We start from the raw sequence: 22,711 nt of genomic DNA, 5'->3' as shown, positions 1-22,711 counted from the left end.
ATTGGGATACCTTTATGGTGGGAACCTGCTTATGGTAGGAAGACGGAGACGTTAAATTGTTGTACAGCGCGTGGAGAGGAAATATACAAGAACCGTCTGCGGATGCAACCAAAAAATACACTGACTTCCATACGAGTTGGGGCAGGAAGTGTTTTTGCATGTTAAAACCAGAGGCATTTATGTATTTGTAAATGTACCCATTACAACTGGAAAAATGTTGCAAATGCCTTGGACAAAAAATGTGCATAAAGAAGGTACCGAAATTTTAAGAAATAATAAATGACTATCGCACACGCGTGGGGATAATAATTTTGAAGAAGGAAAAGTGGAGGTAAACGAAAGGATTCAAGCCTTCATTATATTTATATACATATATAAATTTAGTGACCAAGTGTTCAGCTTAAGTATCCGGGAAAATGGTCCCATGACTATCATTATGGTAAAAAAACTTATTATAATAGGTTATAATAAATTTAGCAACCATTTGATTACCTGTTGGACTTATCCACTTGAATAGAATTATGCGTAAAAATAAGGAAGTAAGTTTGTCATCTAAAATAGTAAGTTAACGTAATAAATTAGTAATTTTTGCAGCCCAAAACGTGAATTGAAAGTATTACGAAACATACTTTTTAAAGAGATAAATTACAATTTTTATCCTCAACATACTTTTGAGGGAGTAAGTTTATTCGAAGTAATAGTATGTTTTTATACATAAATAATCATTTTTACTTATAACATAGTAAATTTCATTAATGACAAAAACATGCTAATTTATGGCAAAAATTCTCTATTATGCTTAAAAAACTTATGCCAAGCCCATATTTTATTGTTATTTAAAATAACACTAAAATGTTTTATTAATGATTAAAACTGAGTACCTTACTTAGTAAGTAATGTTAATATACTTGTATAAATACTTGATCGTATGTGAAAAAATTAGTATTTTTGAAATTTATACATAATTAAATTTTTTCTATTGCAGTTTTAAAAAAAAGTAAGCGAAATTTTTTTTGCGCAGAGCACCAAAATCCACAAGTCAAAATAGTTGGTCTGAAAGGGAAAAATACAGCTGAATAGCATTGTTTAAAGCACCAAATAAATAGATGTAAAATGCTGGTTAAAAACTGGTACTTTGACATATAATAAAGGAAAGTCATAAAAATTAGACCATTTATGGAAAAAGTTTTCATTAATAAAAATTCTAGCTCTTCACGACTTTCTTACCAGTCCTCCAAAGCATGAGCAAAGTGCCAATAATTGAAATAGTAATTTTTCCGATTTATACAGAATTAATTTATTTTTTTGCAAATTAAAAAAATTAATTGAAATTTTTTATCAAAAAGCACATAAGCCAAAAGGATTGGTCTAAAAGAGAAAGGAATAGCAGATATGTACAGTACTTGTATTTCACGTTCGAAGGACTACAGTGCTGTTTTTGACAATACCCCGAAAAATATGTAATGCAAACGGAACCGATTCTTCATTATTTAAAATACCAAATCTGTGATTGTGTTTTACCTGTTATCCATTGGTATTCTAAAGTATCATTTTTTCATCCAATACCACCTCTTTAACACCCGTTTTCCCTTAAAAATTTTATTTATTGGATGAAAAAAAATAAACCTTTTATGCAATAAAACACTAGCTCTTTGTAGTTTTTCTCCATTATAAGAATAGAGTACCCATTTTTTCATAAAAAAATTTATTTATCAGATAAGATAAAAATTAACCCGTTTTTCAATAAAACACTAGTTATTTATGGTTTTCGTCCATTATAAGAACAGAGTACCTATTTATAAAAAAAAAATTTATTGATAGGGTATAATTTTCTCATTTATTTTATTATTAATTTTTCCTATCACCTGACATGATGTGGATTAATTGCTGGATTCTACTCATTTTTAGCATTTTGCATTTATTTCAGGAAATAGAACGAAAATATAATAACAGGTGCCAATTTGACATAAAAAGGAGTCCAGATGATAGAGCTTGTCCCAAGGGCATTTTTGAAAAAAAAGATGTCACGCCCATTTTGGTAATTTCTGCAATGGGATGACGGACGAAGGGCTTCTTCTCCCTGGTGTGCCGCCGCAACTAGAGACGAGAGCAATAGACTAGAATTAGGATGGCAGATGACTAGCTTAGCATACTCTTTTGTGGACTTTTTCCTTTGGACCTTTTTTTTGGCTTTGGACTTACGAATGTCAGGAGCACTTAGCCATTCTTGGCTTTGACCTTTCTTCCTTAGAGGCTTTTAGTAGTTTTTTCCCTTCTCGTGCGGGAGACGAAGTGAAAACTATGAATTGCCTTTTGTAGCTTTTCTATCTATTCAATATTCGGACGAGTTAGATTTTCCAAATTTCAATGGATGATGGCCGCTACTCCCTCTTCAATTTTGTATGGATTCTTCACATCAGATATGAACTAATTTCCTCACTCTAATCAAGGAAAAACGGAGGTTTTGATTCGCCTAAAGATTGCGAGATCGATTTAATTTAATCTTTTCCTTTTATTTATTGGTATTCGCATATTCTTTGATTGCTATGCTTGTGGTTATTTAATTAATTGATTGTCTTGGATCCAGATAATTAATTGATTTGGTAATCTTTTGTCAATTAGGACATTAAATCCGTAATTGTTTAATTGTCCTGGAATAGTGACAACTGGCACGATTAGATTTGTGTCAGGGGGATATGCGGGCTAATCTGAAATAACCCTGGTAGTGAGTTGTTTGGTTAGAATAGAGCTCCTCTAATACGTAAGGCAATTGGGGAATTAAATCTTACGGGCGTACGTGGGATTATTTCCTAATTAGAGCAGTGATTAACGGGCGTATCTTAATCACCGATACAGTAAGGAAGGGTTGACTGCCATCGCTTGTTTGGTAGTTATAACCTATTTATTGATAAATAATTGGGATTGCCTTTGCATCGATGATCAATTAGGTGAACCATTGCTGAAGTTAATCCTTGGCTAGATCATTAATTACTATTACCTTGATTTTAGTGAATTGCCGTTTGATTTTTAGTTGCTTACTTTATTTTATTTTTAAGTGTTTTCTTGTTTTAATTGATTTAGGCCTTTAATTATTGTTACTCTGAGTTCAGTGAATTATTGTTTAATTTCTAGTTAGTTATTTATTTTTATTTTCTTATTTGAATTTATTTGATTGTCATCGTTCCTACAAAATCACCCCTTGTGTTACTTTGGATTTCTTAAGAGACAAATATACCCAATCCCTGAGGATACGACCCTACTTGCCCTATTTACAAATTCATAATTATTTGTGAAAAAAAAACCATCCCATTCGGGTATATCGGATCAAGCAAACTCTTCGGGAACATGGTGAATCAAGTAACCCATTGCACACCTAGAGTCCCTGCTCCAGTACTTGGAATTGGGTTTTGGTCATTTTAACTGGCAATTAGGTTTAATTTTATTATTGTGCAGGCTTCGACAACCTGTCAAATAACAGAGTTGGTATAACAAAATTAGTTTAGTCTACAAATTTATTTTTTTCTGCAGATAGTTCGCGAATATGACATTCAACCACTAAAAAAAAGACATCTATATCTGTCTATATGTATTGCAGAGAGAATTTTAGATAAGGAGCTTTTCAAATTGTCAAAAGTTCGAATACTATTTTATTACAATTTTACATTTCTAAAATTAAGAAATGTTTATCTCACAACTAATCCTTAACTGCTCGTACAAATCCTATAATCATGCTCATGTTTTTCCCACATTTCCCCCACTAACCAATAAATTAAAACTCCCGAATTTTAACTAACAGATAATAACCAACCATGTCAAATTAATATATGTAAATTTCAATTAACATCTCACATTTACTGCTGACTTTACTGATAGTATTAACTAACAGTTATTACTGACATTCACATCTCACACTTACCACATTACTCATAGTAATAATTAACTGTTAATTTAAGATATTCGCAACAGCGAAAGTCACATATCCAAAATTTAGGAGCATGTTGAAATTATAATTTTCACAATTCAATGTATTTTATTGCCATAATATAGTTTACTCTCGGAATCATTCACAAAACTGCTGCACACTAATCCAATTGACCCATTTAATTTGCCATCATATAAATTCAATACAGTGAAAAAATTACGTATCATACATTTTTTCACTAAGGATAAATCTCAGTTACAAACATTTCAGTCAGTGACAAAGCCAAGTTTTTTTTTCTAGAGAGACTAAAATGGGTACTCAGTTTTTATAATGGAGAAAAGTCATAAAGAGTTAGTGTTTTATTGAACAATAGATTTATTTTTATTTCATCCGATAAATAAATTTGTTTATGCAAAAATGGGTGCTCTGTTCTTATAATGGCGGAAAGCCATAAAGAACTAGTGTTTTATTGAAAAATCGAATTTTCATGTATTTTATCCGACAAATAAATTGGTTTATAGAAAAATTGGTGTTAAAGAGGTGGAATTTTTCTAGAGGGGCTGAAATGGATACTCTGTTTTTATAATGGAGGAAAGCCACAAAGAGTTAGTGTTTTATTGAACAATGGATTTATTTTTATTTCATCCGATAAATAAATTTATTTATGCAAAAATGGGTATTCTGTTCTTATAATGGAGGAAAGCCATAAACAGCTACTGTTTTATTCAAAACTGAATTTTCATGTATTTTATCCGATAAATAAATTGGTTTACGGGAAAATTGGTGTTAAAGAGGTGAAATTTTATGGAAAAATGATACTTTACGATACCAATAGATAACAGTTACAACACAATCATAGATTTGACATTTTAAATAGTGAAGAATCGGTTCCGTTTCGATTACATATTTTTCGGGATATTTTTAAAAAATAGCACTATAGTCCTTCGAACATAAACTATAGGTACTGTATATATATGCTATTCTTTTCCCTTTTACACCATTCTTTTGACTTATGTGCTTTCTCATAAAAGATTCTCATTCATTTTTTTAAATGGAAAAAAATTAATGAAATATGTATAATTCGAATAAAATATTATTTTAATTATTGCCATTTTGCTCATACGTTGCAAGACTGATAAGAAAACCGTAAAGCGTTGCTATTTTTTTGAATGATAACTTTTCTCATAAATGGCTTGCTCTTTATGTCTTTCCTTTATTATATGTCAACGCACCTGCTTTTAACGAGCATTTTACATCTAATTTATTTAGTACTGTAAACAATGATATTCAGAATGTTTCTTTCCCCTTTAGACCAAGAACTTTGACTTGTGGATTTTTGTGCTTTAAGAAAAAAGATTTTCGCTTGCCTTTTTTTTAAACTGCAAAAGAAAAAATCAATTTCCCCATAAATCTCAAAAATGCTTATTTATACACATACCAGCAAGTATGTATACAAGTATAATAACTGTATTGACAAGTAACGTACTCAGTTTTAATCAGTAATAATACATTTTTGTGTTATTTCAAATAACTCTAAAATATGGGCTTCGTATAAGTTTTTTAAGCATAATACAATATTATGGCCATAAATTAGCATGTTTTTGTCATTAATCAAATTTACTATGTTACAACTAAAACTCATTATTTCTGTATAAAAACATATTTTTACTTCAAATAAACTTACTCCCTCAAAAGTATATTTGGGATATACTATTGTAATTTATCTCTTTAAAAAGTATGTTTCATATTACTTACAATTTACCTTTTCGACTGCAAAAGTTACTAATTTATTACGCTAACTTACTATTTTGAATGACAAATTTACTCCCTTATTTTTACCCATAATCCTATTCAAGTGGATAGGTTTAACGGGTAATCAAATGGTCGCTAAAATTTTTAGAACCTATTATATCATATCTAAAACTGTGTTGTTTACCGTATCGATAGTTATGGGACCATTTTCCTGGATGCTTAAGCTGAACACTTGGGTACTAAATTTATATATGTATATAAATATAATGAAGGCTTGAATCCTTTCGTTTACCTCCACTTTTCCTTCTTCCAAATTATTATCCCCCACGCGTATGCGATAATCATTTATTATTTCTTAAAATTTCGGTACCTTCTTTACGCACATTTTTTGTCCAAGGCATTTGCAACATTTTTCCATCAGTAATAGGTACATTTGCAAATACATAAATGCCTTTGATTTTAACATGCAATAACACTTTCTGACCCAACTCGTACGGAAGTCAGTGTGCTTTCTGATTGCATCCGCAGACGATTCTCGTATATTTCCTCTTCACGTGCTGTGCAACAATTTAACGTCTCCGTTTGGACTGTATATAACATCAACACGTGTCGCTCTCTGCCGGCCTTCCTACCATAGGCAGGTTCCCACCATAAAGGTTTCCCCCATAATTGGCACGGCATGGCACGGCATCAACTTGTCCTCTCTGCAGTCTGTACTGGACTATTTAAATACATTTCCAGGTGGTTTTCTTCCAGCTGAGTTAGCAAGTGAAAGAACACAGTAGTTGACTTCTTGCAGAGAAATTCTCTCAATCTCTCCTCCTCCAGGCTCCAGGAAGCAAGGACAGACCGGAATTTGAGGTAAAGAATAACTAAATTCAACATCAATGCAGCTTTCTTTAGCTTTCTGTGGCTAGAACGTGGAATTCTTGAACTTCTCCTTGTCCTATTTCTGTTTTTTCTTCATCTTTTCTCTGCCGAAGGACAGGGAGAATCCATAAGGATCACAAAGAAAATGGCATTTCTCAGAATAATGGGTAATTCTTCTCATCCCTGATTATTCAGTACTTTTCTGCTTATTGATTTGTTCATAGGTGCTTTTGGCCCTTCTGCATAAGATATTGCTGATTTCTTGCTCTGTTGGCAGTTCTGTTATGGGCAGATATGCTTGCAACATATGTGATGTGGATAATGCAGACATACTTAACAAATGTTTGGAAACTTGGATTTACTCATGCTGCTAGAATCATGAATATTTACACTGGCCTAACTAAATTTCTGCCATTAGTGCTTTTCATCTTTGTGGATGCTGGCCTTGGTAACTACTGGAATCTGCTCCTCTCAAGTACAGCCTTTTCAATTGTAAGTTCTTCTGCTGGGCAACTATATTTTACCTACTTTCTTCTTCAATTGAACTGAATATACTTGCTAATCTACTGTTAGAGTTCATGATTTAGCCTTTATAGCCCTTGGTTAGCTCGATATTCGCTGGTTATAGTTCCATGATTTAACTTCTATAACCCTTAATAGCTGAATATTCGCCTGTAACAAACTGAAAATACAAAAGTCAGTTCTGCCTATTGATGCAAGAACTTAAATTAATCCAGCTGGTGCAATCTCTTAAAAAGAAAATGTCTTTTGCCGTGATCAATTGCTGGGATTAGATAGGAATCTTCGGTCCCAATGCTAATTTTGTCCCTTTTGAAGTATGCGCGAACATTACTTTAAAAGGGACTTGTGACATTGTTATTCAAGAACATTAGCTAAAGATGATGATTGGCCTTTCTTGAATTAATCATGCCTGCAACTATTGACAGGGTTTGGGATTTCTATCAATGTCAACACCACCAGTTCTACACAAGGCCACAGGGACCAGTAAAGGTTACGAGCCAAATTGCCTTGGTCATACACAAAAGGCCCTCTTTTACACAGCTTTAGCATTGATAGCAGTTGGATTAAGTGGACATGTTGTCTCACTGGTTGCATTCGCAGACAATCAGATTGAAAAGAAGCCAGATGAACCTAAAGTCAACGAGCCGAAGTTTGAACGAAGCTCAAAGTCCTTCCTATACAAGTTCAGGAGAGGGCCTGATGGAAAATTGAAATATATGCCAAACTTACGAACCCCATCTTTCATGGTCAATTATCACAAGAGAAAGAAGCAGCAGCAGCAAGGTGAGAGTACTCCAAAAACTGAAGTTGATATATCACAACTTCAATTCCAACCAATAGAAGCAATGCTGGCCCTTGTGCAAAAAGAGCGAGTGAAACTCCTTGGCGCTTGTTTTATAATCCTTGTCCCTGTTATTGGTTTAATTGCTCTACCATATATAAAACCATGGTCACTTCGGTTTGGTATCCCAGCAATATGTACATTGGTGGCAACCCTTGCATTTCTGCAGGGTACAGGTTCATACAAAGGGGAAAGTAAACCAGATGGAAGTCCAGTAACCAATGTTTTAAGAGTCTTTGTGGCCTCCACACGCAAAATGTTTGAAGATCCTAAGCAATATTCAGAGCTTTATGAGAATCAAGACACCAACACTCCAAAATTGCCTCATACCAAGGGACTACTCAGGTTTGACAAAACTTTTCCACTAGTATTTTGTTCTCTATACATTATTTACCTTCCCAAGATAGATTAACTTGTTTGCTTATAAAAACTTTGTTCCGGTCAATGATCCATTAAAATCCTGAGATGAGGCAAGGTACGGTTAAGATTTGTCATAATTGGCACATTTCTTACAGAATCCGATCTGCAGTGATGTTGTTTTAGTTGTGAATTTTGTTCACGTACACTGGGTCTTGATAGTGGTGCAACAAGTTGCATGGTTGTATGCCAAAGTTAGTAAGAAGCACATCCATGCTGTAACTACCGCCAACCTCTAAATTCATGGAACTCTAGTTTCTCAATCTAAATAGTACCAATGGCTTACAATAGTTTGCGAATATCTAATAGTTCATATGCTTTCCAATCAAATATATACATTGCCAGTGGAAAGGTTTTAGAGTTGTGAAAATTTCATCAGATTTATAATTTTATATTCTCTAAGCTCAATTAGTCAAAATCTGAGTTTATTATATCCTGTTCTATACTTAGAAAGCATGATGCATTTAATTTCCTTAACTTGGCTCTAGCTCATTTTTATATTTTATGCACTTCACTCAGTTTCTTAGACAAGGCTGCCATCCAATTGACGACTGAAATTGAAGAACCAGAAAAGCATAGATTGAGACTGTGCACTCGGACAGAAGTGGAGGAGACAAAAATCATAATCCGCATGATGCCAATTAGGATCACCTTTGTAATTTGTGGTCTCATTACTTCTGTTGGAAACACATACTTCGTAGAGCAAGCAAACCACATGAATTATAAGATTGGAAAACTAAAGTTGCCTAACTCAGTCAATCTGGTGTTCTATGAAATATCAAAGTCACTGATTAAGTTAATTTACACTGCTATTGGAAGGTGCTTAAGAGGAGCACGCAAAGAAAAGTATGCCCCCTCAATTGGCATTGCGCTTGCTACAATCTTCTCAGTGTTATGTTGCATAACTGCTTCTGGAATCGAAACTCGAAGGATACATGTGATCAGAAGTCATGGACTGCTAGATAAACCGGAAGATAAGATCCCTTTGAGTGTGTTTGTGCTTCTTCCACAATAGTTTCTTCTAGCTGGTCTGGACTCGCTCTATGAAAACAATGTTACCCCTTTCTTGACTGATCAGAGTCCTCCTTCGATGAAAAAGTACCTTGTATACCTCAGTCCTGGATTATCTGGGCTAGGAATCGTTGGAAGTGTTTTATCAGTTTATGTTGTAGGTAAAGTTAGTGAAAAAGGGGGAAAAAGGAATTGGTTTCAGTACACATTAAACCAGGTCGCCTGGATCGCTATTATTCGGTGCTTGCTGTCCTGAGTGCTGCAAATTTCATTTGGTTTGTATTCTGGGCTGTATTGTTCCCTCTTAGAGAACCAGGTTCAAATGATGAGAAAGCTGCTGAAAATGATGAAGAAAAGGCTGGAAATAATGATGGAAATGAGGAACAGACTCGAAATCAAGAAAAAGAGGAACCTATTGGAAATAGAGAATGGGTTGACCCTTCTCTGAATTTTGTTAACGATCTTTTGGCTGCTAACATTACACGTTGATATATGGCTTGAGAGCAACATTAACTTGTCTCAAGAAAGTGTTTCCCACTCAAGCTTCATAGGTCTTGTACATGGTTCATACCTTTTATTTTTACTAGTAATAGTTCACGTGCTTTGCACGTTATTGTAATATCTTAAAATATATTATTTTTTAGATACTAAAAATTTTTTATGAAATTTTGATCATCAACATCGTAATATAGTATTTTTATGTTATTTATTTTTTTAAGCTAGTTACTTTTAAAAATTTTATTAAATGAAAAGAGACAGAAAACATTCCAATGTAGTTGACATATCCCTTAGAATTGAATTTGAAATCATGAACGAAACACTATTTGATTTATAACTTGAACTCTAACATATCAAATATTGATAATATCATGTTTTACCAAAAGTATTATATATTCATGACTCTATTGCATATTAGCCACAATCATCAAAATTTTTTATAAACAAAGAATATAATTAAGTTAGAAAAATAAGCATACATGTAATTTGAATTCTTTGTATTATGTTAATTTTATTTTTGTCAATAATAGAGTATAAATGATCTACCACGTAAAGTTTTTTTGGCTTGTACATTCTAACAATTGAAATTTTATAGATAGAGATAGTTGGGGTTTTTCTATTTTCCTTTTCTTTTATTCATGTTTTTAGCACAATCCAATGCGAAGCAAGAGCAACAAGTCTACTTTTTTCATATGAGGACAATATTTTTTATTTTAATATTAGTTTTTTTGATGATCATGAAATTGGAATGAGAATTGTGGCTAATTAATTATTTTAATATTATTTTTTTGTATATTGCAGTGTTTTAGTTTTTATTTGCCAACTTTTAATCCATAACCGCTATCATTATTATTACTTATTGGAGAGCATTAAATCTGTCTAATTACAATTCTCACCATAAACGAAATTTACTTAATTTTAAAGCTTTTCATTTCATAATCGCTTCCATTATTCACTAATATTGCAATACAATAAATATATGTAATCATTAGAAAAATAATGGTATTTTGGATATCACCAAAAACAATTTGGATATCATTTTCATTTTATATTTACTCTTATTATAATCCTTATTTTATCATTGGAGATAGTTTCTGACTTGATGGATGGATTTGGTTTGCTCAAACCAATACAAATGAAGCATTACTATATTATTGTCAATAACAATGTTTGTCTTCCCTGGACATCAGCGATTTGGATGTTGTCTTTGGTATTATTTGAATTGTATTTTAGCTTTTTAATTCATTTGCTATTTACTTTATGTCATTTTATAAATAGTTTTCAATTTTATTTCAGTTTTTCTTGTTTTGATCAGTTGCTATTAATGATAATAGTGGTTTGTATGGTGCTATTTTAGATTTCTTTTTTCTAGTTTAATACTGCTATTTCAGTTATAAAGGTGTCATCATATTTTGTATATTGAAATTTCATTGGGTGCAACATGAAAAATTCTTCATATTGGTAAAAGTGCATAATTGTAAAATTTACTTGTGATATTTGTGTGAGGATATACAGATGAATAAGGGTTTTCTTGTCATTGTATGTTTCTCCATTTCTAGAGAGTATCTATTTTTTGAAATTGAATTTTTTTAATAATCTCAACTAATGACTAATGAGGAATTTTTCATGCTTCAATTAAGAAATTTTGATACATATAATAATAGGAGATGGAGTCCAAGGGTAGGCAAATAATTTTTAATGAGGAATTTTTAATTATAATTACCAATACCATTAAAATGTAATCAATTGGAGTGTTTTATTTCTTTTAATTAGTGCCACATTAAAATGCAATAATTCTAATTAAAAGGCATGAGGGTAATTTAGGAATAACAAAAACTAAGATAAAAAAGTGCTTACACTTGCACTACCCAATACCAACATTCATACTTTTTATATAGTAATGATAATGATTTTTTTCTTCTCTAGAGGATGATTATGCAGAAATTCCTTTTTAGATTAGTTGAAGGATTTTTGTTGTTCATATCGATTTCACTCCATCATCCTATTAGAGGCAAAGTTACCTTTATTGTTATCTGATGTACAACTTTTGTATCTACCAGAGAAGAGAGAGAGATTATCTATCTTAATTTTGTCTTGTGTCAGCAATTATTTTCACTTAATTTGGTCATCTGCAGCTCAAATTCGAAGCAATACCAACATTTGTCTTACTTCGATGAAACTGCCCAACCACTAGGCTTCGATGATTGTGATTTGTGTTCTGATTGTCATCTGTGATGGATTAACACTTCGAAGTGTTTGTGTTAAGCTTAAAGTAAGTTTGATCCACCTTCATGGTGCTGACGGTTGCATTATCATATCAGAACCGAGCCAGGACAAACTACTGGATTCTTTGAAAACCGCTTTTCCACTATGTAGAGCATTTTGGAGGGATGAAGTGATCACTGTCCAGGAGGAGATGACACTGCATTGCAGAAGGATTTACTGTAGAAACAAAAAGGTGTTTAGAAATTGTGTTCAAGGAGTATTCGATGGACGTTAATTGAGTCAAGCTATAGTAATTACAACTGAAGAAATTTCTCAAGGCTGGATAAAAGCATGTAATGATCTCTAATACAAATTATGCATGGATAAACCCGAGAACAGCAGGTTTGGCAAAAGAACCTGTAACAACCAAAAACACAAAATTGAGAAAATATTCCTCTCTATTAATGGTGTGCATAGCAGCAACAGTTTTTTATTACAGAGAGAGAGAGAGAGAGAGAGGCAAGATGTTTAGATGCAATTACGTCACTAGTTTACCTTCAATGTAGATATGAAAGATCAACGTGGAATTTTAGATGTAGACTTCAAGCTGATCATTTTCTAAATCAGTCTGCTCTCTGAATCAGCTTGACAGAATCCTTGGCAGAGGGACTGCACCCCCTCATCTCAATAACCTCTAGTGTTGGAATTTCTCCAAAACCTGAAGGGATTCTTGAAGGTGTTTACATCTGTGCAATACAATTTGCTCAAGACTGGGAAGATGCTTACTAGACACAATCCATGTTATAATGTTCAGCAAATCTAATTTCAAGAACTTCAGGTTTTGGAATTCTCCCTCATTCATTTCCCACTGTTGCCCTTCAAATGCTCTGTCTAATAATTTGAGAACTTCAAGGTTGGGAAGTCTTCCAATGCCTGAGTTTTCATTCCATGGTAGTTGAAAACTTGATGCTATCAACCTTTTGAGATTTGCAGGAAAGCTAAACTTGGAAGGACTATGAACCTTACCAGAGAAGCAAACTTTAAGAGATTCAAGTTGACTCAAACAGCTCAATTCTGGAAAGCTGTTGCAATGATCCCAACATTTTGTAAATATGCATCTGAGTTTCTGCAGCCCAGATAGCCTACCCAACATGATCGTTGAAACATTACTTCCATGATTTAGAGAAGGAGTAGAAATGGTTTTCAAATTACTCGTTCCAAAGGGGTTTTTATCAAAAGATTCTTGACTGTAGTGCTGGAAACGGAAAAAAGCACTGATGATATGAATATGCCTCAATCTTTCCATATCCCAAATAGCCTCCAGTAGAATCACCTCACCAATTGCTTCTTTCACAATCAAACTTTCAAGATTGCAGAGATTAGCAATTTCTGATGGGATTTCTTTTGTACAAAACCGGGGAGCCAAGTACCTTAGCTCAACCAGCTCTGCTATCAGGACCAGATCATGAGTGTTGGCGCAACCCTCAATGGGAACATTCCTAAATCTAATACTTTAAGAAGTCTGAATTTGGATTCTAGAAATGGAGTTCATGATATTTCTAAGATTCGTGATGTACTGTTCAAAAAAACATTGTTCAAGAATTATATGTTGCATAACATTTGTCGAAAAATAGGTCCTGTTTCTTCCCAGGGTCAAGCTGCTTTGAAACCAGTGGTGTATTTGATACTCTATCTATTGGTTAATGTTGTCTTTGCTACTTCCTTATCCATGAAATTATTCCAATATCCTAATTTTGGGCAATGACTGAAAATCCTCTTTTATTCTGAAATTCTAGTAGTGACCATCAAAATAGTAATCCAATAATTGACTAAATCTTCTATAACTTTTTTAGAGATGACTGAAGTATCCATAATTTTTCACTACACAGCTTGCAATAAAGTTGGCCAACACAAAATTTCAGCACTGGATAGTGTGCACCATATTTTGAGATATCTTGTATACTCATAGTATGATTGAAGTTCAACCAGTAGCCGCAAATTAGCAAGAAATAGGGCCAATGTGCTGTCATTACAAAGATTTTTGGATAGGGTGTCGAAATGGTGGATAACACTGATGCGTACCAGAAAACACACACACACACACTCACTCACTCATGCTTCCAGAGAGATTTTATTTTATTTTATTTATTAAATTATGGGATGAACTTCATATTTTACCAAATTCTATTGTCTTCTTTCCATCATGTCCTTTGCTATAGAAGTGTTTCATGTAATCTGACCAGGGAACGTCTTTGTAAATCGGCTTCTCTCCATTCTTCAGGACTTCTGGCAAAGGACCAACAACTCCTCCAGCTTTAGGAGAAGCAAAGATAGGCACAGAAACCCTGTTTTTTGCTGCATTAGGAATCACACAATGCTCGATGCTCTTATATCGATCGTTGCTCGCAATTTGCAACTTGTCGCCTAGGATCCATTGACCAGCTCTTGTTGCTCGAACGTAGAGACCGCCCACATCATCTTGAAGAAGGATAGTGATGCTCGAAATATCAGAATGAGGGCCAACTCCATAACTCAATTCTGGGTTCGGACAGATAGAGTAGTGATTAAGGCTGAGTGTACAGGCTCCCGTCAGGAGAGATTCTTTTTCTTCATCAAACTCCTCCACATTCAGTCCCTTCAGCAGCACTTCCATTAGCCCACTTTATGTGTTCCAAAACTTGATCTCTATGAAATAAATTAGAGTGTGTATTTAGACCGAATTGCTGGACAAGATTCTATGTGTCAACAAATCAGAAGAGTCAAATCAAACAGGAACAAGAGAGTCGAATCAAACAGAGGTGGTCTAGATGGCTAATTTTACAAGGAAAATATCAAGATTACAGATGCTGTAAGTTACAGACGTCTACAAATCATTGACAGCGTTTCTAATGTAAATCAATCTCAATATAATCTTAACCTTGTATCTAAATTTTAGGTATACCTGTCCCTGAAAAAGTGAACACTCTCTTGATTTTTCAAAAATATCAGGCTTTTCCGTTGTCTTTGTGATTTTGAAAATTAGAGCTTCGGTGATTCAACTATTGTTCTATTTTATTTTTCCAATAAATTTCTTATCCGATTGATTTTTTTTTTATTATCAAAAGATATTGCTTCTTTTTAACGAACCTATACATACGGTCATTGCTCACCACTTGGCTAATGAAGAAAAGCCAAAATTAGGTATGAGAAAAACTCCTAACTTATTTGCTTACTTGGAAACTGGAGGCCATAAATTTGTACTCTCATCTCCTGGCACATAAAAATGTATCAGAACATCTTTCCACTCCAGAACCATTTCTACTGAAGGACTGTGGCTAGTGCTCAACTGCACTGTGGGAGTAGGAGAATTTTCCTTGAGATACTTCCTCCTATCCTCAGTTGGCAACTGAAAGAACTTGTGAGCAGCCTCCTTGACATTGTCAAGAACCTCAAGTGGAATCCCATGATTGACGATTTGGAAGAAACCCCACTTGGATGCAGCCTCACAGATGGAGGCTGCAACTTTCGGGTCATCCCAATTGGATACATCAATCACTGGTATTGACTCATCATCCACTACTTGATTCTTGTCCAGTCTTTCTTCTGGGGGTTGGACGTATTGCCTCGGAACGGTTTTGAGGTCTATTTCTGAAAGGCCCTTGACCCCATTGCCTTGTTTTACAACAAAGTCTGTGAGATCATTAGGATCAGATAGGGATGATGATGACATTTCAGAACCAGCAAAGCTGTAGAGCTCTCTGATCAAAGAGAATCTGAATGTTCAGTTTGTCGATTTGGCAATGGCCAATGGAACAGCGCAAGGCTATTTAATGCAGTTCAGATCAGTAATTAGGCTGAGGAAATTAAGTATTGCAATTTAATTAGCTAGTTTTATATAGACCGTCGCCTTAATTTCTGGCCGGCTTGAGCTAGTAGGAATTGAAAACTTCAATATGCTTCTGCAGCACATAATGTCAAAAATGCAATTACAAATATTGGAATAGCTTACAGGTGTTCTGAAACCAAACGTAACCATGTTTGCAGTTTAGACTCAAGTAAAGTTTGCTTATTTGAAAAGTAACTACATATAAGGATTCAATCAATCCATGGAAGGGTAAGTAACGTCATATGGCAACTATCTTCTAAGTTTATCTTGCTGATATTTTTCTGATCCTAAATTATATAGGATGGATCCAACAAAAGCTACCTTGTGTGCTATTCTAGCAACTAATGAAGTTCATAACAGTAGCAAACATGTGTATATGCATCAAAGCAACAAGATATATATATATATATATATATATATAATCTATTAATATAAATTTTTAACCACCAAACTATTTTATGCATTTATAAAACCCTATTATCAAGAACTACAAACAACTCATTTGTACTTGTACAAACGAGGTATAATCTGGTATATGGAGCAAAATAAGAATTCAAATAACTGAAAAGAAAGTATGAAGATTTTGAATAACCAAAACAATGGACATAAGCCTCATCTCCTTGAAACCTATATGTTTTATGTATCCATTTTTTTTTATCATTTCAGAAAAAACTCTATCAGGTTGAAATGGTCAAAAGATGCACTAGATGCTAAGATTTTAAAATTAGATTCAAAGAAGCAAAGAGATAATCAACAATGGAAACACGCACACACATGTGTGTGTGTGTGTGTCATATTTTCAAACCTTCCTTTTCTTTTATATTTTTCCACTAACCACTACTTTTTTTTTTTTTGGTCTTTTCATTAAAAAAAATGGGGCTCAACTCAATAAATACATACAATTTAAGAAGAGTTTCCTACTATTCCGATAATCCTGCATAACTAATACCAACTACATTAAGTGACACTAAACTTAGTTTTATTAGATTAAGCGTCAACTGTGTCAAATTATCTAATGTTAAAACGTCATTGTACTAAATGTTCTATTTAATTAAAAAAAATTTCTTTTTTCTTGGATGATGGGAACAACAATGCATGAATATCTTGTTAAAGATATGATCCAAAATTCAGTACTAGCAGTTATTATAATTATTTTAATCATCAATAGTGCCGACCCTTCTAGGCATGATTAATTCAGAATTGTCTCGCAGTATTACTTTCTTTTTGACCTTTTGAAACTAACTGTCTCTTATGATGCATTTTGTCATAAAAGTTGCTACTGGTCAGTAGACTTTGGTCCATTCTCAGACTCCCAGTTGGATAGGTAGGCGGCAACTTTTGAACGGTCATAGTTAGATACATAGCCATGGTCCTAGCAGATGCTAAAAATGCAATACTTCCACCTCAAAAGTAAACTGCAAAATATATCAATAACCTCTTTGGTCATTCATGCATCAATTCAACCTTTCCTTGCTCTTTCATTCAATAGCTATGATCTTAAATCCAACCAACCACTATTTAAGTGCACAAACAATCACGAGTTAAAACACAAGTGGCTCTTTCTCCAATGGAGACATGCCTAGGCTGAAATATAGCCAAATTCCTTTCTCCAATTGCGGCAACTTTTGAATGGTCATAGTTAGATACATAGCCATGGTCCTAGCAGATGCTAAAAATGCAATACTTCCACGATTCCACCTCAAAAGGAAACTGCAAAATATATCAATAACCTCTTTGGTCGTTCATGCATCAATTCAACCTTTCCTTGGTCCTTCATTCAATAGCTATGATCTTAAGCAAGAAAATTTTCTCCAACCAACCAACCACTATTTAAGTACACAAACAATCACGAGTTAAAACACAAATGGCTCTTTCTCCAATGGAGCGTCATCTTCTTTGTAATTCTTCATCTTTACTTCTACTCTTCTTATTCAGTTCTTTTCCTATCACTAGCCAATTCCCATTTGGTAGCAGCAAACAAGCTTATCACCATTCAAATGTCACTTGTATTGAAAGTGAATGACGTGCCCTTCTTCAACTCAAACATGGATTGAAAGATGAATTAAATCGTCTGTCATCTTGGATTGGAGAAGGTTGTTGTTCATGGGAAGGAGTTGGTTGCCACAAAATCAGTGGTAGTGTTTTGAAACTTGATCTACACGGTACAATGTATGATGATTATCACTGCACAAATTGCTTGGGAGGCCAATTAAGTCCATCTTTGGTCAATTTGACCAATTTGCGATACTTGGACATGAGCTCAAATGATTTTTCAGGAATCCAAGTTCCTGCATTCTTGGGATTGTTGAAAAACTTGAGATACCTCAATCTCTCAAGTGCAGGATTTGATGGTGAAATTCCCCACCATTTAGGAAACCTCTCACATTTACGGTATTTAGATCTTGGGTGGAATTCATTGAGCACTAAGGATCTCGGGTGGATTGCTGGGCTCTCTTCTCTAGAAGGTCTAGTCCTGTCTAAGTTGAACCTTGCAGCCGCTCAAGATGGATTATAGTCAATTAACATGCTTCTTTCACTAACAACACTAGACTTGAATGGTTGTGATCTCTTCATCCATCCTCATCTTTCACATGTCAATTTCACATCTCTTGCTTTCCTTGATCTCAGTGGAAATAATTTCAACAACTACATGGCCCCTCCTTGGCTCCGTAATCTTACTGGCCTCCATGATCTTCGTCTTGTTGGTACTAATCTTTTTGATTCAATTCATGATCTATTTGACCATATGACCTCTCTCGTTCATCTCGATCTATCTTCAAACCACTTTTGTAATGCAAGCAGTCTTACTTATTTGGATCTGAGTTTTAATAATTTGCAAGGGTCAATACCAAGTGAAATAGGCCAACTTATAAATCTTACTTATTTGGATCTGAGTCACAATAATGTGCAAGGGTCAATACCAAGTGAAATAAGGCCGCTTTCAAAATTAACTAACCTATCATTGTCTGGTAACAGCTTAAATGGTACCATACCGACCAATCTTGGGCAGCTAACGAAGCTACAAGCATTTGACGTTGGTTACAATTCAGTAACTGGTGTCCTATCTGAAGACCATTTTGCGAAACTCCGAGAGCTGAAGTCACTGGGCCTATCCGTAAACTCACTCGCGCTGAACGTGAGCTCCTCGTGGGTTCCTCCTTTTCAACTCCATGAAATTCGGATGGGATCCATCATTGTGGGACCCAGGTTTCCAGCTTGGCTTCGGACGCAGAAGGAGGTTGAGGAGTTAGACATGCGGAACGCGAGCATTTCAGATACCATACCCAGCTGGTTTCGAGTGCTTTGTCATAATATTACGTCATTAGATCTCTCCAGCAACAGCCTAACTGGAAATCCTTTGGAGTTCAAATCTTTTCCGCAGCTTGAAGATTTAGATCTTTCACACAATTTTCTTACTGGACATATTCCGCAGCTTCAACATGCGCTGGTGGTTCTCGCACTAAATGATAACCGTTTCACAGGTATGGACAAATTTAAATATTCGACAAATAGTCAAATAGTTTCCGTTGATATTTCATATTATCCTTTTCGAGAAATATCTCTGAGCTCTAACAAATTGGACGGATCTCTCAAATCGTTTCCGTTGGATATTTCATTTTTTGGATCTTTCACACAATTTTCACAAATTCCGCTGTGGTCTCTCTTTCTGAATGATAACCGTTTCACAGGTACTATCCCTGAAGACTTGTGCAAGTTGGAATATTTAGAATCTCTAGATCTATCCAACAATCATCTGTCCGGAAGAGTTCCTCTGTGTCTAGGAAACTTGCGAGACCTGCAGTACCTATTCTTGGAAAATAACAGTCTATCCGGTCAAATTCCGAGTTCACTGGGTAACTTGTTGCAACTTTCTTATCTGCATTTGAATGGAAATAAATTCGTTGGGAAGCTCCCTGCCTCGATGCAGCATCTGAGCAATTTGCTAATTCTTGATCTCGGTGACAATGGACTGAAGGATACTATACCAGCTTGGATTGGGGATAGGTTATCAAAGTTAAAGTTTCTAAGATTTCAGTCAAATAACTTCCATGGACCCATTTCCGATACACTCTGCCAACTCTCACATCTTCAAGTGCTGAACTTAGCACATAATAACTTGAGTGGATTTATTCCTCGCTGCTTTAACAACATTACTGCCATGGTATCAGGTCTAGATGGAGGTTACACCATTGATTCAGTAGAAAGCCTTCAAGACATTAAGGGAGGAAGAGAAGTTCAGTATTCACAAGACAGCCTTCGGCTTGTTAATTCCGTAAGCCTCTCAGCAAATAATTTAGTTGGCGAGATCCCTGATGAGATAATGGAACTGGTTCAATTGCAAGTTTTGAATCTTTCACAAAATCATTTGACTGGAAGGATCCCCAAGAAGATTGGCAACTTGAAGCAACTTGAAACACTTGATCTATCAATGAATGAACTCTTCGGTGCAATCCCTGAAAGCTTATCTGATTTGTACTCATTGAACTCTCTCAATTTGTCACACAATAAACTTTCAGGGCCAATACCATCAGGAAATCAGCTTCAAACCTTGACCGATCCATCCATCTATGAAGGAAACAGTGGACTCTGTGGCAAACCGCTCCCAAACAACTGCTGGGAACACAAATTGCCTACCAAAAATGGGCCTATTGATGATGATGAAGGCCACAGGGAATCTGATTGGTCTTGGTTTTATGCTGGAATAGGACCGGGTTTTGCTGCCGGGCTGTCAGGAGTTTTGGGAATCCTTCTCTTCAAGAAGTCATGGCGCTATGCATACTTCAAGTTTATAGAAAGTGCCTGTGACAAAATCTGGGTAAAGACTACTCGCCCGCGGAGGAATTTCCGTTGAGTAAGTTCCTATAAAAGCACTCATACTCTGTTTTTCGTATCACACACTAAGGAGCCACAATGTCCGTAGCATACTATCTTTGATAATTTGCTCTTTGAAAATTTCACATTTTTGTTGACATTCCTTCATCTAACTTATTCTTTTTGCTTTTATATGCTGATCGTAGAGAACTAATTAGAACTTAACATTCATAATTTGCAACCTATTTTGATTCGTAATTTGTTTTTTCCAAATATTTCTGAGGATTTATTTTATGCGCCTGTCCAATACAAGAAAATTATAGCTCAATAAGTTTGTTTTTTTTTTTCAAACAAAGAATCTTAATAAGTTATATCAACAAAAGAATAGCATACCAATTTTAATAGACAGGAGTACAAAGTAGTAGATGCCTGATACCAAATAGCTTACCAACAAGATTCTAACATCAAATTGGTAGCTTTCAAAGAAATTTTTTTTCCCAATAACCTATTACATGATTGTAGACCAAAATTTTCATTCCCTTAACTTTTGAAATTTTCGATCCCAAAAAACTTGATAACAAAACTTTATGTGCTTTCTATTGGCAATTGTTTCAACTGTCTCAAAATTTTGAATTCTAATAATTCTCTTCTATTATTCATATTTACATTTTGTTTCCTATGTTTCATTAAATTCCATGTTATGAATTTTATTGAATTTTTTTTAGTTACACCTGATTACAAAGATAATAGCTCATTGATCTAATGTCCATCAATAGTTTTATATGCTTTAGAACAGTTCCATACTAGATTAGTTTTCTACCTCCTCCACCACTGCAAGGAGTAAAGATTTGACAAGTTGTGTATTTCAGACTAGAAAGTTATAAATCTTGAACTTTAATTTTTTTTTTTTTTTGAAATTGGCACTTCACTAGAGAAGATTTATTAACTTTGGTACTTTGTTATCTTTCAATTTGGTAGGCCTACGACTATCAGAGTGGTTGCTGCTGCTGTTGTCCAGGGTGCCTCGAGAACCCAATAGTAGTTTAGTTGTGTTTTCGTGTATTTAAGCTTCGAGTATTCAGTGTTTTTCTGTTTTGTTTTGCATCTCAAGATGTAATCTGAGGATTAGTCCTCTTTCAACAGCTGTGAATTCTATGTCAAACGGTATGAGACCCTGGACAAACGGTAGTAAATCCTTTAGAAACATAGAATAACTTAATAATCTTTATCAATGATTCGCAATTCATAAATAATTGAACATGCATCCTCTTTAGTGTTCCACAATCTCTTTCCCTCTACCAACCTGGACACAACGCAGACAAGCACATAAACAAGCATATATATGTGTGTGTATGTGTGTATATATATATATATATATATATATATATATATATCATGAGAATCACTTGTATATTTATTGTAGATACCTACTCTTTCCAGGGCATTTTAATGGTGGATTTTTCTAACAGAAAACTAATTATTCCATGTATTTTATGATTTTTTATCACGAGAATACTTACGCTGTTACCTGCATTTGGTTTTTCCACTTCCCTTTTTCGTTTATCATGTTCCTATTTCATATTAGTGCTTTATATTTATATTTATGTTTATGGAATGTTGATTTACTTATGCAAATAAAAATTAAAAACGTATCTATTCAAATGTGGAATTTTACACCTTACCACCCCAAATAAAAATACAAAGCAATAGATGTTATTTGTGATGGTAAAAGCATAGATGTGTTTCCCACCTTTTTTGATCGGAGGTTGTAAATCTACTTCATAATTACCATGAAACAATTTTCTTTGTTTCAAGAATTTATCTTTGTGAGAGGAAATATATGTACCAATGAATTTAGATTTGTATTGCTGAAAGTCACGCTTTTACAGCCTGGTAATGCGAATTGTACTACCTCCTGGAGAAAATCTTATCAGGCGATATCAAATAACTCTTTTGCAAATAAAATTATGTTTGACAATAAAAATGATTTACCTCC

General features: G+C 34.3%; 5 protein-coding genes across 6 annotated transcripts; 3 read left to right on the top strand and 2 right to left on the bottom strand.

The window, feature by feature from the left end:
- The first annotated feature begins 6,391 nt into the window (after window positions 1-6,391).
- On the top strand, window positions 6,392-9,539 carry LOC113717972 (protein NRT1/ PTR FAMILY 5.5-like). Of its 2 annotated transcripts, XM_072071759.1 has the most exons (6): window positions 6,392-6,535; window positions 6,663-6,711; window positions 6,822-7,036; window positions 7,492-7,555; window positions 7,667-8,252; window positions 8,844-9,539. In XM_072071759.1, the coding sequence occupies exons 2-6, from the start codon at window positions 6,690-6,692 to the stop codon at window positions 9,337-9,339; spliced, it is 1,383 nt and encodes a 460-aa protein (XP_071927860.1). In that variant the 5' UTR covers window positions 6,392-6,535; window positions 6,663-6,689; the 3' UTR covers window positions 9,340-9,539. The 2 variants fall into 2 exon arrangements, with proteins under 2 accessions (XP_071927860.1, XP_027098647.1); XM_027242846.2 differs by having other exon boundaries at window positions 7,492-8,252.
- Window positions 9,540-14,129: 4,590 nt separating this feature from the next.
- LOC140004331 (feruloyl CoA ortho-hydroxylase 1-like) lies at window positions 14,130-14,766 on the bottom strand. The gene has a single exon (XM_072073068.1). It carries the CDS (start codon window positions 14,689-14,691, stop codon window positions 14,206-14,208), a length of 486 nt encoding a protein of 161 aa, XP_071929169.1. The 5' UTR covers window positions 14,692-14,766; the 3' UTR covers window positions 14,130-14,205.
- A 480-nt stretch (window positions 14,767-15,246) lies between these two features.
- On the bottom strand, window positions 15,247-15,747 carry LOC113717722 (bi-functional coumaroyl CoA and feruloyl CoA ortho-hydroxylase F6H2-2-1-like). Its single transcript, XM_072072132.1, has one exon. It carries the CDS (start codon window positions 15,745-15,747, stop codon window positions 15,247-15,249), a length of 501 nt encoding a protein of 166 aa, XP_071928233.1.
- Window positions 15,748-18,070: 2,323 nt separating this feature from the next.
- On the top strand, window positions 18,071-18,418 carry LOC113718484 (receptor-like protein EIX1). Its single transcript, XM_027243385.1, has one exon. The coding sequence runs from the start codon at window positions 18,071-18,073 to the stop codon at window positions 18,416-18,418; it is 348 nt and encodes a 115-aa protein (XP_027099186.1).
- Window positions 18,419-18,614: 196 nt separating this feature from the next.
- On the top strand, window positions 18,615-21,943 carry LOC113717558 (receptor-like protein EIX2). The gene is made up of 3 exons (XM_027242305.2): window positions 18,615-19,385; window positions 19,593-20,755; window positions 21,694-21,943. The coding sequence occupies exons 1-2, from the start codon at window positions 18,650-18,652 to the stop codon at window positions 20,753-20,755; spliced, it is 1,899 nt and encodes a 632-aa protein (XP_027098106.2). The 5' UTR covers window positions 18,615-18,649; the 3' UTR covers window positions 21,694-21,943.
- The last annotated feature ends 768 nt before the right edge of the window (window positions 21,944-22,711 follow it).

Source organism: Coffea arabica, chromosome 11e (genome assembly GCF_036785885.1).
Source record: "Coffea arabica cultivar ET-39 chromosome 11e, Coffea Arabica ET-39 HiFi, whole genome shotgun sequence".
Lineage (NCBI taxonomy): Eukaryota > Viridiplantae > Streptophyta > Magnoliopsida > Gentianales > Rubiaceae > Coffea > Coffea arabica.
The sequence above is the reverse complement of the archived record's forward strand: the minus strand, read 5'-3'. Positions and strand labels throughout refer to the sequence as shown.